General features: G+C 44.6%; 1 protein-coding gene across 1 annotated transcript in view; it reads left to right on the top strand.

The window, feature by feature from the left end:
* The window catches only part of LOC147700931 (C-type lectin domain family 2 member B-like), a 51830-nt gene extending 38262 nt beyond the window's left edge, over positions 1-13568 (top strand). Inside the window, exon 5 of the mRNA XM_086929271.1 lies at positions 13306-13568. Coding sequence (XP_086785397.1) covers positions 13306-13426 — 121 coding nt within the window. The 3' untranslated portion in view covers positions 13427-13568. The remainder of the gene's footprint in view (positions 1-13305) is intronic.
* Positions 13569-13904: the final 336 nt, after the last annotated feature.

Raw genomic sequence — 13904 nt, 5'->3', positions numbered from 1 at the left:
GTGACGCATCTGCCTATATGCGTCACGTTGTAAATAGGCCGCAGGGATGCGCCACGTTTCCACGCCGTTGCGTCACGCAACGGCGGCGTAAACGTGGCGCAAGTCCTTCATAAATCTGCCCCTTGGTGTAGTGCTTTTCATTTAATCTGTTCTATAAGATTGCCTTCTGGCAAAACAAGCTGCTTTACATTCCTTCAAGACTAAGCCTGAAGGCTGCTCTCCATAGCTACCATAAGGATAGCTTTCTAAGGTTGTCTCAGAACTCTTAAATCCCCATAAGGGTTGTCTGGATTGGTGCATGGTGCCCCCTTACATTAGTTCAAATCCGTAACTTTTTTGAGGTAGGATTCCCAATAAAATTAACTTCTGGCCACTTTGAGAAGTAGTCTATTAAGACCACAGCAAATCTAGACAAAGATTGTAAACAATTGAAAGGATTATGACAACAGAAGGAACCGTAAAAGGACAATTTTTAACGGGGTCCAAGAGAATAGTCACAAAGCAATGTACAAAGTTCCCCAAGGTGGAGTGGTGGAAAACTAGAGTATGTTGAGTGTGAAAAAGAGAGGGAGAGAAAAGCCAAAGAAGGGGAATACCCTTGTTGGAACTAAAACCCTCACACACCTAGCAAGCTAGATGTCATGCTTCATCATATGGGTTCTGCTCCTCGTCAGACTGGCACTGCAATGTCTGACGGGCACCCGTAAAGGGGCTCGTTATCGGAGATCTTTTGTTCCGGCCATATGGTGCATGCGGGTGTGCGGGAAGAAAAAGGGTATAGTCGTGAGAAAAGTGGTGAAGATTAAAAAAGGTGGGTCAGTCCACAATTAAATTTATTGGCGTGGCTGGCGCCCTTGGTTAAAATGGTGGGAGGGGAGATATATGCTATGGGTGGTGTTTAAGCTGTATACCTACAACCCCCTGAACAGGACAACATGTTTCTTGCCCGGATGGCAATTTGTCAGGACCTTAGTGAGACGTACTACACAGTGAGAAAATGGGTGTTCAGACAACCTTATGTCTTGAGGTCGTATAAGGCAGGCTGAGTAGGGGTGACCTAAAGGAAATACATAACAGAAAAGGCATTGTTGTGGTTCTGTTTATGTTACAAAGTCACACAAACAAAAAACTTCAAAGACATACTCGTGGGTAAAAAAGGAACAGTGACTGCATGAAAAATGGCAGGGGCCTTCTCAAAAGGAAAATTGATTTACGATGCAAGGTTAAAAAAGTTAAAAAGACGCTAAACAAGAGGCACGGGAGTAGAGGCACAAAGTAACAGATCTTACCCTAAGGGAGATCCTAAGGTGCCCCGCAGTCTGCTCCAGTGGGACCTGCACGTAAAGGTCAGGAACCTGGGAGAAGATGGAGAGTAGAGCAATGAATAATGCTCAACAGTGGTAGCCCGTCGTGGCTCAGAACTCACAGAGTGGAAATTGCCGACGGGGTGAGAGGAAATCGGAAAGACCATTTGTGCGCCGGTGTAGCCATAGGGAACCAAGTGAACCTAAGGCAACATGTAAGCCACAGTGAGCACCTAAACACTGAATCAGCACAGGCTGTCACCGTGTATCCGAGCGGGAATCGCTGGGGAGCAGGTTCCAGTCCCGGCCAAAACTACGTCCAGGGCACAACCGAAGCACACGTTAAAAAGGCGCCAACAGTGGTAGCACTCGCGTCCAAAGGACGGCGTCGATCAACTGGAGGTGTGGGATCACCCTCTGTCCCATCGGCAAAACCGCACCCGGCATGAACTGAAGCCGGCTGGGTTCACGAGGCGGGAGAGCGTTATAGGGAATCGAAGCAAACTTACCCGGATAGCGTGCGGTCAGCGCCGCTAACACCTACCCCCACCGTCTGGTCAGGACAGAGCAGCTGGTAAAGAGACCAGCGTCCATGTGGAGTACAAGTAGCTCCTGTCTCGCCGAGTCCGCGTGGGGGCGGAGCTTCAGCGGAGGACTGCGCATGGGTCAGAGTGGAAAGCTTCAGAACACTACAGCGAAGCCGTCAGTGATGACAGTCGTCTGATCAAGGTGGCCATCTTAGGGGCGGAAAGTAAGCCGGTACATATCAAAGGGTTAGTATGGATGTGGAACCAGCTGGGTGAGAATTACTGTGACCGTGCCGACCATGGTACTGAATCATTGAGGTCGCATGTGTCAAGTTGGAGGCGATGTACCCATCTCTGTTCGATTCTGAACAGTGCTCGCTGTGAGATGAGAGGATGGGACTCTAAGACTAACCAGCGTATGTTGTCTGCCTGATGGCCCTGATGGGTGTAATGTTCATACAGCCTGGTATGTGTCCTGAGACACCTGATGTTACTTTTGTGCTCCATGATGCGTAATACCAACTGCAACAGTACCAGGTGAGTAAGTGAATTACGCATCATGGAGCACAAAAGTAACATCAGGTGTCTCAGGACACATACCAGGCTGTATGAACATTACACCCAGCAGGGCCATCAGGCAGACAACATACGCTGGTTAGTCTTAGAGTCCCATCCTCTCATCTCACAGTGGGCACTGTTCAGAATCGAACAGAGATGGGTACATCGCCTCCAACTTGACACATGTAGCCTCAATGATTCAGTACCATGGTCGGCACTGTCACAGTAATTCTCACCCAGCTGGTTCCACATCCATACTAACCCTTTGATATGTACCGGCTTACTTTTCGACCCCAAGATGGCCGCCTTGTTCAGACGACTGTCATCACTGATGGCTTCGCTGTAGTGTTCTGAAGCTTTCCACTCTGACGCATGCGCAGTCCTCCACTGAAGCTCCGCCCCCACGCGGACTCGGCGAGACAGGAGCTACTTGTACTCCAAATGGACGCTGGTCTCGTTACCAGCTGCTCTGTCCTGACCAGACGGTGGGGGTAGGTGTTAGTGGCGCTGACCGCACGCTATCCGGGTAAGTTTGCTTCGATTCCCTATAACGTTCTCCCGCCTCGTGAACCCAGCCGGCTTCAGTTCATGGCGGGTGCGGTTTTGCCAATGGGACAGAGGGTGATCCCACACCTCCAGTTGATCGACACTGTCCTTTGGACGCGAGTGCTACCACTGTTGGCGCCTTTTTAACGTGTGCTTCTGTTGTGCCCTGGACGTAGTTTTGGCCAGGACTGGAACCTGCTCCCCAGCGATTCCCGCTCGGGTACGCGGTGACAGCCTGAGCTGATTCAGTGTTTAGGTGCTCACTTTGGCTTACTTGTTGCCTTAGGTTCACTTGGTTCCCTATGGCTACACCGGCGCACAAATGGTCTTTCCGATTTCCTCTCACCCCGTCGGCAATTTCCACTCTGTGAGTCCTGACCCACCACGGGCTACCACTGTTGAGCATTATTCATTGCTCTACTCTCCATCTTCTCCCAGGTACCTGACCTTTACGTGCAGGTCCTACTGGAGCAGACTGCGGGGCACCTTAGGATCTCCCTTAGGGTAAGATCTGTTACTTTGTGCCTCTACTCCCGTGCCGCTTGTTTAGCGTCTTTTTAACTTTTTTAACTTTTTTAACCTTGCATCGTAAATCACTTTTTCCTTTTGAGAAGGCCCCTGCCATTTTTTGTGCAGTCACTGTTCCTTTTTTACCCACGAGTATGTCTTTGAATTTTTTGTTTGTGTGACCTTGTAACATAAACAGAACCACAACAATGCCTTTTCTGTTATGTATTTCCTTTAGGTCACCCCTACTCAGCAGGACCGCTTTGCCTGCCTTATACGACCTCAAGAAATAAGGTTGTATGAACACCCATTTTCTCACTGTGTAGTACGTCTCACTAAGGTCCTGACTAATTGCCATCCGGGCAAGAAACATGTTGACCTGTTCAGGGGGTTGTAGGTTTACAGCTTAAATACCACCCGTAGCATACATCTCCCCTCCCACCATTTTAACCAAGGGCGCCAGCCACGCCAATAAATTTAATTGTGGACTGACCCACCTTTTTTAATCTTCACCACTTTTCTCACGACTACACCCTTTTTCTTCCCGCACACCCGCTTGCACCATATGGCCGGAACAAAAGATCTCCTATAAAGAGCCCCTTTATGGGTGCCCGTCAGACATTGCGGCACCAGTCTGACTAGGAGCAGAACCCATATGATGAAGCATGACATCTAGCTTGCTAGGTGTGTGAGGGTTTTAGTTCCAACAAGGGTATTCCCCTTCTTTGGCTTTTCTCTCCCTCTCTTTTTCACGCTTCACTCAACATACTCTAGTTTTCCACCACTCCACCTTGGGGAACTTTGTACATTGCTTTGTGACTAACAATTTAAACGACCCACAATGTCAATGCCTACTTTGTGGTACAAAAGGGGGTAGTGATGGACGGAGCATCTGAACCAATCAAACGCTCACACCCAGTCAACAGATCTGGGTTTAATCCATCATCGTTCTTTAGCCCACTCTGCCACCCCAGTTCAGACATGGCCATATGCAAATCAGTCTGACCCTGTGCCTCATGGGAACAGTCCAGTCAGAACTGCCAAGCCATGCCTTCCCTGGACCGGATTCAAGCTTCCTAGGACAGGTTTCTGGCATTACAGCCTTCTTCAGCCAGGATTGCTTGAATCCAGTGGCAAAGTGAGCAAGGGACCCACGTCTGAGCATACCCTGCCAACTTATGGAGACAAAGCGGTACAAAAGGGGGTGGTGATGGATGGAGCATCTGAACCAATCAAACACTCACACCCAGTCAACAGATCTGGGTTTAATCCATCACCGTTCTTTAGCCCACTCTGCCACCCCAGTTCAGACATGGCCATATGCAAATCAGTCTGACCCTGTGCCTCATGGGAATTGTCCAGCCCGAACTGCCAAGCCATGCCTTCCCTGGACCGGATTCAAGCTTCCTAGGACCGGTTTTTGGCATTACAGCCATCTTCAGCCAGGCTTGCTTGAATCCAGTACTTTGTCCCATTGTTCATAGGGCAATTAAATAGATTGCAACGCTGGATTCCTAGTCTTGAGACCTTCCACACAACTATTGCCTAACACACAATCACTTACAAGCTCATTAATATGTTTGTCCATACTTGGCCACCAATATATTTCAACACCCTGCATTTACTGAGTGCTGTGCCCAAATGGCCCTCATTTGCAACTCACAATTCTCTATTTCAAGCTGTCTGGGGTGCATACTTCTCACCTCACATTAGAATAGTATCTTCCACTGACCATTAAGTAGAAACTTTCACAAACGTTTGAAATTGATAGGATACATTTTTCTCGTTTGGCCACCCTTTCCTTAGAAAACTCTTAACTTGTACCAAAGACATGCCTTTGGTCAATTCTTCCGTCCATTCAACCTCACCAATTACACACATTATTTAAGACAAAAGATGCTTTAAAAACAATTTTTTTGCTCCTCTTTCTCAGTGATTTCTACATCTACTTCTTCAACCGGAAATCTAGACAACTAATCTGCTTGGTTTTTTTTTCCCAGGAAGGTACAAAACCTCAAAGTTGTACTGCAACAACTCTCCTGACCAAATGGTTACTAAAATACTGTGTTCAGTTCGCAAGATAAACCGGTCACCCCATATGTATGGGTAAAATTTCCTAATGGCCCACAAACTGGCTAATAACTCTTTTTCAATAACTGAAAACATTTATCTGAGACCCTCTCAACATTCTAGAAGCATATCCAATGTGTTTTCTACACCATCCTTAACTAGTGAGAGTACTGCTCCTAGTCCGAACCGGCTTGCATCAACCGTGACCGTATACTGCAGCCTTTGACCACAAAGTTTCACAAACCTTGATTCCATCAATTGAGACTTGATCCACTCAAAAGCTTCTTGAAAACCTTTGTCCCATAAAAAGGAAGCTCTTTTCTTTATAGTGTTGGTTAGTTTTTTTACTTTTGACATGTATTTGGATATTAATCTTGAATAAAACTCACAAAGACCAATAAAAGACTTGGGTCCAGTCTTGTCAACTGATGGAGAAGCGTCAATTCTGACTTTGACTAGCACAGGCCTTGGTTCTACACCCTTCTCAGACACTACATGAACTAAATATTCTTCCTTATCTCTCAGAAAGTGGCATGTTTTTGACTCAATGCCTCTCCTCTTTCCTGCATTATGTTCAACACGTTTGTTACAATATTGACCTGCTCTTCTCGCTCCAAAATCAAAACATTGTCTTGAAATGCAACCATACCTTTTAAAACCCTAAACATTTGAAACATTATCCTCTGACAAATGGCATCAGCTGACTCCAACCCAAATGGCATCCTGCAATATTGAAACGTGCCTATGGGTGACGCGAAAGATAGGTGTCTTGAAGATGGATCAAAAGCAAACTGATGATAAGCTGCTGCCATATCAAATGTTTAAAACCATTTGGAACCACCAATCATGGTCACCAATTCAGTGATCATTGGGAAATGATGCATATTAATCCAATTGTGCTTATTCAGACTTCACAGATCCACACATACTCTCAAATCACCATTCTTCTTGCATGCTACAACCCGGGTGACGACCGTAAAGAGGACTCAATTGTTTTGATAATCCCTCGTTCATTAGATGTACCTATTCACAAAATACAGACCTATTAGGTTGGTCTTTTGGGTTACAGCAATATATGGGGGCACAAGGCAGATCTGTCCCCTGTCCTAGTGTTTTTTGCTAAGCCATTTATGAACTTGTATTTAGGCCCCTGGATGTATTTATCAAGGAAAGCTGCATGTTGCTTTGAAGTATGAAAATTATATATTACATTACATAGAGCCAGTTGACATGTTTCGGAGGTGACTGAGGAGTTTGGTAGGTGGTGAGTTTGCATGGTGATTATATAATAATCATAATAATAAATGAATTATATAGAGTGCCCGTCTCCCTCAGCAGAGGTGTCCTGGGGCTAAATTGTAGATTTGTGGTGTGGGGTAACAAACTGGTCAGTAATACAGGTTAAATAACAGGTTTTTAATGCCTTCCTAATGTCCTTGTTTGACTCCAGCATACGGAAGTGGAGGGGATAGCATTCCAGAGTTTCGCAGTTTTCACCATGAAGGATCTGCCTCCTATCCTGGTTTTATGGAAGCGAGGAACTCCCAGAAGTAGCAGGTGGTTTGATCTCAGGGTCTGGTCATGATGGTGCACTTGCAATCTCGGCCTCATATAACCCTGGCCTGATCTCTGGTGGCTCTGTTGGCCAAAGTGAGCACCTTAAACGTATTCCTCCTGCTAACAGGAAGCCAATGGAGTTGCAGCAAGTGTGGGGAAATGTGATGTCAAAGCAGCTCTTTCCTAATTAGTTTGGCCACAGCATTTTGAATTATCTGCGGCCTGCGGACAAGATACGCTGGCAACACCAGATAAAGGCTGTTGGACTAGTCCAGCTGGGAGGTCATCAGAGCATGGGCCATAGCCTTCCTGCAGTATTCTGGCAGGAAGTGTAAGAATTTTCTCAAAGTTCTTAACTTTCAAGAGACATGGTGCACTTCTGTCTTGAAAGAGAAGTCGTGATCAAATTTGAACCCCTAGTTTCTGGCAGAATCCACTGGGTTCGGTTGTAGGTTCAGTTCGGAGGGCAACCAAAGATTAGAGGGTGGTGGTACCCCCTGACTGAAGAACAGGACCTCAATTTTCTCAGCATTAAGCAGCTCTCATTCATCCAGGCCGAGATGTTTTTCAGACATTGGTTAAAGTTAAGAACGGCTTCCTCTGACTGTTATTTGAAAGAGAACACCAGCTGAGTTTCGTCAGCATAGGAGACTATCCTCACACCCCATTCAGGGTCGCCAGAGGGGCAAGATGCACATTGAATAGTAGCGGGCTCAGCGCAGAGCCCTGGGGTACCCTGCAAACAAGGGGTTTCTGGGAGGAGACGTAGAAACACCTTTTGTGAGCGGTTCTACAGGAACGATTGGAACCAGGACAAAGCTGTACCCCAAAGTCACACCTGTCTCAACCTCTCCAGCAGAATCGGGAAGGCAACAGTGTCAAAAAATGCAGACATGTCAAGCAGCACGAGCATTTCTGAGGTGCCCTGGTCCACAGATGCATAAATGGTTTCAGAGACTTCGAGGAGTCCTATCTCCATGCTGTAACCAGCTTTGAAAACCGATTGCAAGCCATGGAAGTGATTCTTCAATTAAAGGAATTCAGCCAGTTGCCGCTGGACTTCCTTCTCCAGAATGTTCACCAGAACTGCTAAGAGAGAAATGGGTCTAAAATTCTTGTGCTCCGCTGGATCCTCACCTGGTTTCTTTAGTTGAGGCAGGAAAAATGCTTGTTTCCAGGAAGCTGGGTAAATACCAGTTTTCAGGGAGCAGTTACAAATCTGGTTCAAAAGGGGATTAGGCCAAGGGGCCAATAGTCTGAAGAGCCAGGCAAGGATCTCCTGGCGAGCCCGACTTAGACTTGTACAACTCCATGAGTGATTCCTCGAAAGGCAAAGGGTGGAATTCAGACCAGGTGCTGGGAGAATCTGGAGTTAGACTTTGCAAGAGGGAGGAGGGGCGTGTCGGTAGAATAAAGGCAGAGTAGATCATTTGGATCTTTTCCTTAAAGTAGTCTGACAGGCTACTGTAGGATGGTAGGAGAGGGCGCATATATACTGTCCAAAGCAGTGGGATTTGTAAAGCTTTGGACAATTTTAAACATTTCTCTGACCAAGTTGTCAGTTTGTGTAATTTGGCCTGAGAAGTATTCCCTCATAGTACTGCGCCTAAACCAACGGCATTTTTTCAAAGCATCTTTATAGAGACAATGAGAAAAGAGAACCAACGGCAGACTCCAATAGCTGCCCCTCCTTGGTGTGTTCTCCAAGTGATTGATTAGTAGTATAGTCAGAATTGGTGTGCACAATCAGCTTCGGCACCCGCCGTTGTGGGATGCCAACTGCTGGGCAGATATACAATACTTTGAGACCACTGGAGCGGTGCACCACCATGTGAGTATATTGTCAATCAAGAAGGTTGATCAGTGTCCTCTTTTAAAAATGTAGTTCATTAAAGAGGAAACAGAGCCATAAGGAAATATATAGCAGTGGTACTTGTTGGGTGGATAAAAGTTTGCTGGCTTATTATGCAATGAACAGGTTTTTAATTAAAAAAAATAACACTAAATATTTAAAGATAAAAAAAGGTGCTTGAAGTGTAGAACCTTCAGCACATAGAAAATAGTTGACAAAAAGTAGCCAAAGAGGGCAGCATCACACCAAAAATTCTCTCCATCTTATTTGAGATTACAACATTTTAGTTGCCCGAAAAAAAAGACTAACCCCCCCCCCCCCCCCAATAAAAACTGACAAAAGCCTCTGTGATGTTCTCATTCCTCCAAAGGTGATACCGGCTAAGGCTATTGTGAACTTTATAGGAAGGATTCCTGATCTGTTGTGAGCAGTTGCAACAAGTTTTCCAGTGGCACGCACCTCCCCAGTCTTGACCTGTGCTCTGGTGGGTTGAGATATGCTCCCAAGCCCGATCATAATGGAAGCAGAAAGATGTCCACCAGCTGTGCAATAGAACAGTTCAGATTGAGTCACCAGCTTCTCTGTGCTATGATGACAGTGGCTGCATAATGGATGCAGTGGACAATGGATCTCCGAAGATGATAAACTGCTCTCTGACCCTGAGGGTATCAAACTAACACCTACCAGTGAGCTAAAGATAAATGCACGGCAGCTTATATTTTCTGGTTGCCTTGCCTCTAGTGGCCTGCCAATATGCCTACTATACCTGTCTTGATGCCTTCCTCTAGTAATGAAACAACATCCTCAAGGCGGTGTGAGGAGATACTGCTATTGATGAAGTAAGAGGTGGGGCACAAGAAGCCTTTCTCACTCTCTTGAAACGTTTACAGCTTCATTGGGATGAGCACAGGAAAGATTCTGTGGCTCTAAAAACCTCCCATCTTGTGACCCAGGTGGTACTGCAGAAAATGTAAAACAATATGGAGTTTGAGTGGCATTGGGACTTGATCCGCTAGTCTACTCAAGTTAACAAAAGAGACACAAACTCAAGTGGGCAAACACGAGGTGAAATTTAGGAATACGGCCCATAAAATGGAAGACCTGGAGAATCCCACGCAATTTAACAATCTAAGGGTTTTTGATATACTGGAAGCGAATGAGGGTTACGATCCAAGAGCACGTGTTGTCAACTTATTCAAGCCTGCATTCTCTTAGTTGTGGTGTACTTTTCACCAGTGCTTCCCATTTGTGATGAATGATATCTGTAAGCTAGAGGCACTTTGAAGCTGCTCCATGTTCATCCCTCATTTCTTGTCTTCAAGAGGTTCGAGGCTTATGTTATGTAGTTGCAAAAAAAAAAAGCTGTTGCTTTTGTGATCTTTACCTGCTCCAAACTTAAGGTTATTACATATATGTGGAGCTTTGCTGCTTTTTATTTTCACCTTTGGGAACCTTAATTTGGTTGGTTTCTGTGGTTACTGGACTGCACTGCATGTATTTATCAGTGCAGTTTGTATCCCATTACTGATTGTGATGTCATCTTCTGTAAAAGCAGCCTAATACACCAGCAGGCTTGATGCCAGTGATTGAAAGCAACTTTTTTTGTCCATCGTAGGCGGGGCACATTTTTATAGTGGGACAAGCTTGAACGTTACAGTAGGTAATGCATGCAATCCTCTTGGGACATTTAATTCGATTGAATGTTGCATTTTCCACTACATTTTGTTTTTTGTTTTTTTAGTTTTGTTTTCTTCCTCCCTACCCCTATTTCACCCTGCCATACATGTTCTATGGAATAAAAGAATATGAGGCATAAGAAAACAAGCAGAGTGCTTAGACTGATATAAAGTTCACTATGAATGCACAACAAATGTAATTAGTTGAGGTGCAGGTGCTCTGAAATAATACTCTTGGAATGGTGTTTCACCTCATGTCTCCACTGCCCTTTGCTTCAAAGCTGGCTGTAGTAGTGGAAGCTTTCTACTGCTCTCTGAGGTGCATGGGTACCAGTCAAGCACACTAAAAGGAGTGACGTCCCAGCTCAGATATAAAGAGTCAGTGTGTGCTCTGGGGAGCAACCATTATTCAGATTTTTAAAAGGAGGAATCTTTTAAGTGTTAAAAAGGAGGAGACTGCAAGCTGATTTTATTGCAATCTGTAGCACAGTGCCATTGCCAGATACCTTGGTGATAGCACACACAAAACCCCAGTGACAAAACACTACCTTTAAACCATTGAAAGAGGATTTGGAATATGAGAGACTATTTGTTAACATAGACTACAGGACATAAAATACCATTAAGGCTGCATTGATAACTCCTGCTTGTTTCATTTACTTTCCATGCAGCCTTAAATACTAGTTCAAGAATTGATACCTATTACATTTTTATTCTAGGCCATCAGGTTTGACACCCTTGAGGGGCAAAGTTTCTGTCCAGATCTATTTTTTACTGTGCATCAGTGGATTTGTATTTGATAGAAAATATATTATATTAATAGTTACGTTTTTTAAAAACTATATAGCATTTTATAAAGCATTGTAAACTATAGGTGATAAAATTACCCTAATGGTGCTCAGTTTGTTGCCCTTGGAAAGCTGAAAGGCTGAGTTAACCCTGTGCGGGTTGAAATTTGTGACCTTTCACAACACTTCGGTAAGAGTACATGTCTGTCAGACTTTTATAATACAGAAAAAAACACATATCTAGAGTAATTAGGTAGAAGGCTTTGGCTCAGTCTTTCAGCCATTGGTTTTTCGGAGTGTTCTATAAAGACAGACTGCGGTATTTCTGGAGCCTCTTAATCAATATGAACTCTTAAATGTGCCTTTAAAGGATTTATCCTAATACATAGTTCTCATTAGTTTATTTTCTTTACTCAATGCAAGTTGATATAGCTTTCTTGCAGATTAGTTTATTTTATATAGTGCAAGCTTATATACCTTTCTTGCAGATTAATTTATTTTGTTTAGAATTGGGCAATTCATATAAACACAGTTTATGAACAATTATATTTCTGTATCAATGTGGCATCGCTCTTTCTCCAAATGTTTACTGTTTGTTCCTCACCGTACTATACATCTTGTGTAATTTACTTTTATCTGTTATTTTTTTGTGTAGCTCTCTGCGGTCTTAATCTGTAATGTGCACCAGTTTTGCATCCAGCCTCCCACTTTTGTCTTACCCTTATTTCCTTTTAATTGATTTCTCAATTTCAAATTTATTGCACTTCTCAAAGATTTTAACAAGAGATTGAGTCATTGGAGACTTGCTTATGAGCCGAAAACTGCCTCATGGGCTTAATACTAGGGGTGGCCGGAACTCGCACACTGCGGACATTCCACGCGGTGTTACATGAAAACTCCATGAGATTCTGTGGAGTTCCACGATTGGCTGGAAGTCTACACTTCACTCTGATTTTTAGCACTGGAAGCTTGTTCTGACCTGCAAACTCAGGACAATGTGCACCTTGTGGTGCACCTGAGGGCACTGCTTCTTTGCAGTTTTCTCACCACAAACAGTCGTGACTGCCTGCAACGAGAAAATATTGCTGGGTGTTCTCCTGCTGCCCGAAAATTGTGCTTAAGGATGCCGATTCTCGCTTGACAACTTACTGTCGGCAAGCCATGCATAAAAAAAACTCTGCCACGCGGTGGTTGGCAGAAACTCTCATTACAAGCAAAATGCGGAGTGGCCAAACTCCACTGGCAGCGCAGAATTTATCGCCCACCCCTACTTAACATACCCATTTTAAAATGTCCTACTTGTTCCATTCTTGGTATGTGTGCAAGGGCATTGGGTTTGCTTGTGTGTTTGTATGTGTATGCAAGAGACTGGGTAAATTGGATATTCATGTGCAAGGTATTGTGTGCTTTTAAAGTGTTTTGCTTGTGTAGAATCATGCATAATAAAAGGGCCAGCCATATTGGTTTTGCCAATGCTTGTTTTTATATTGGTGTTTTTTCCCATTGTGGCTGCTGATTGGTAGCTTATACACACATGATTTCATCACTTTTCTGCTAAGTTTTCCTTGCTGCTCTGACCTATTCACCAAACGCGAGCCAAGGAACCTTATTATAGCCAGTGGACTTAGCGGGCTGTCTGTGAAGGTCCCCACTCGCACCAGACTGTGCAACATTTCCCCCTTAGTCTGTCAGACCGGATCCCTGCTGCCAGTGCTTGATGACCAGTTTAACCCTGGCTATCCTCTTTGTCCATCTTTTATTTTCACACGAAGAGTTGCCACACCGTGGCAGGTGTCCAATAGGTATTATATTCTGAGTCTGTAAATATAGATGCATAAATCATGTAGCTGTGAAAAAAAACATTTTTTGTGAACATTTTAAACATTGTTCTAACATTTTGACTTTATTTTTTATTTTTAGGACTGTCATAACCGGTGGCTCGGATTGCGCCTATCTAAATCATGTGGGTTTCAGCAGCGCCAGGTGCTCCTTTCTTCGGAGATACATCTGCACCAAACCAGAACACTGTGTAAAGAAATAGTTTAAAGCACATCATCCGGCTCTCCGGTACAAGCAAGTGGAGTTACATTCAAAGATCCTTTCAAGGAAGTCTGACATGGATAATGTACTGATGGAAGGATGTTGGATGTATGAGCGGTGACCAGTGGTCACAGCACATAACATGATGCTTGGCCACCTTCAGCAATATGTGGGATGTGATACAAAAAGTCATTAACTATCGTTACCTATTTGTGGTCACAGTCCTATACCACAGGGGAGAGGTGGGGCGCCGCGGCCAGTGCGACTGACACCGGAATCTGGGGATCACGGTTCGATCCCCGGCACCGGCGGCAGGTTAGCCCAGCACCATGTGACTCTGGGCAATAGCCTGCTTAATCTTCATGATGGCACCCAGCGCCTAGAGACATTTACGGGTGATTGTCGCGCTTTACAAATGTGGATTATTATTATTATTATTATTGTACCATGCAATCTGCCACAGATTGGTGTGATGAGAA

The sequence above is a fragment of the Lissotriton vulgaris genome, chromosome 7, assembly GCF_964263255.1.
Source record: "Lissotriton vulgaris chromosome 7, aLisVul1.2, whole genome shotgun sequence".
NCBI classification, from domain to species: domain Eukaryota; kingdom Metazoa; phylum Chordata; class Amphibia; order Caudata; family Salamandridae; genus Lissotriton; species Lissotriton vulgaris.
Note: the sequence above shows the minus strand (reverse complement) of the source record. Positions and strands in the feature narration are given on the sequence as shown.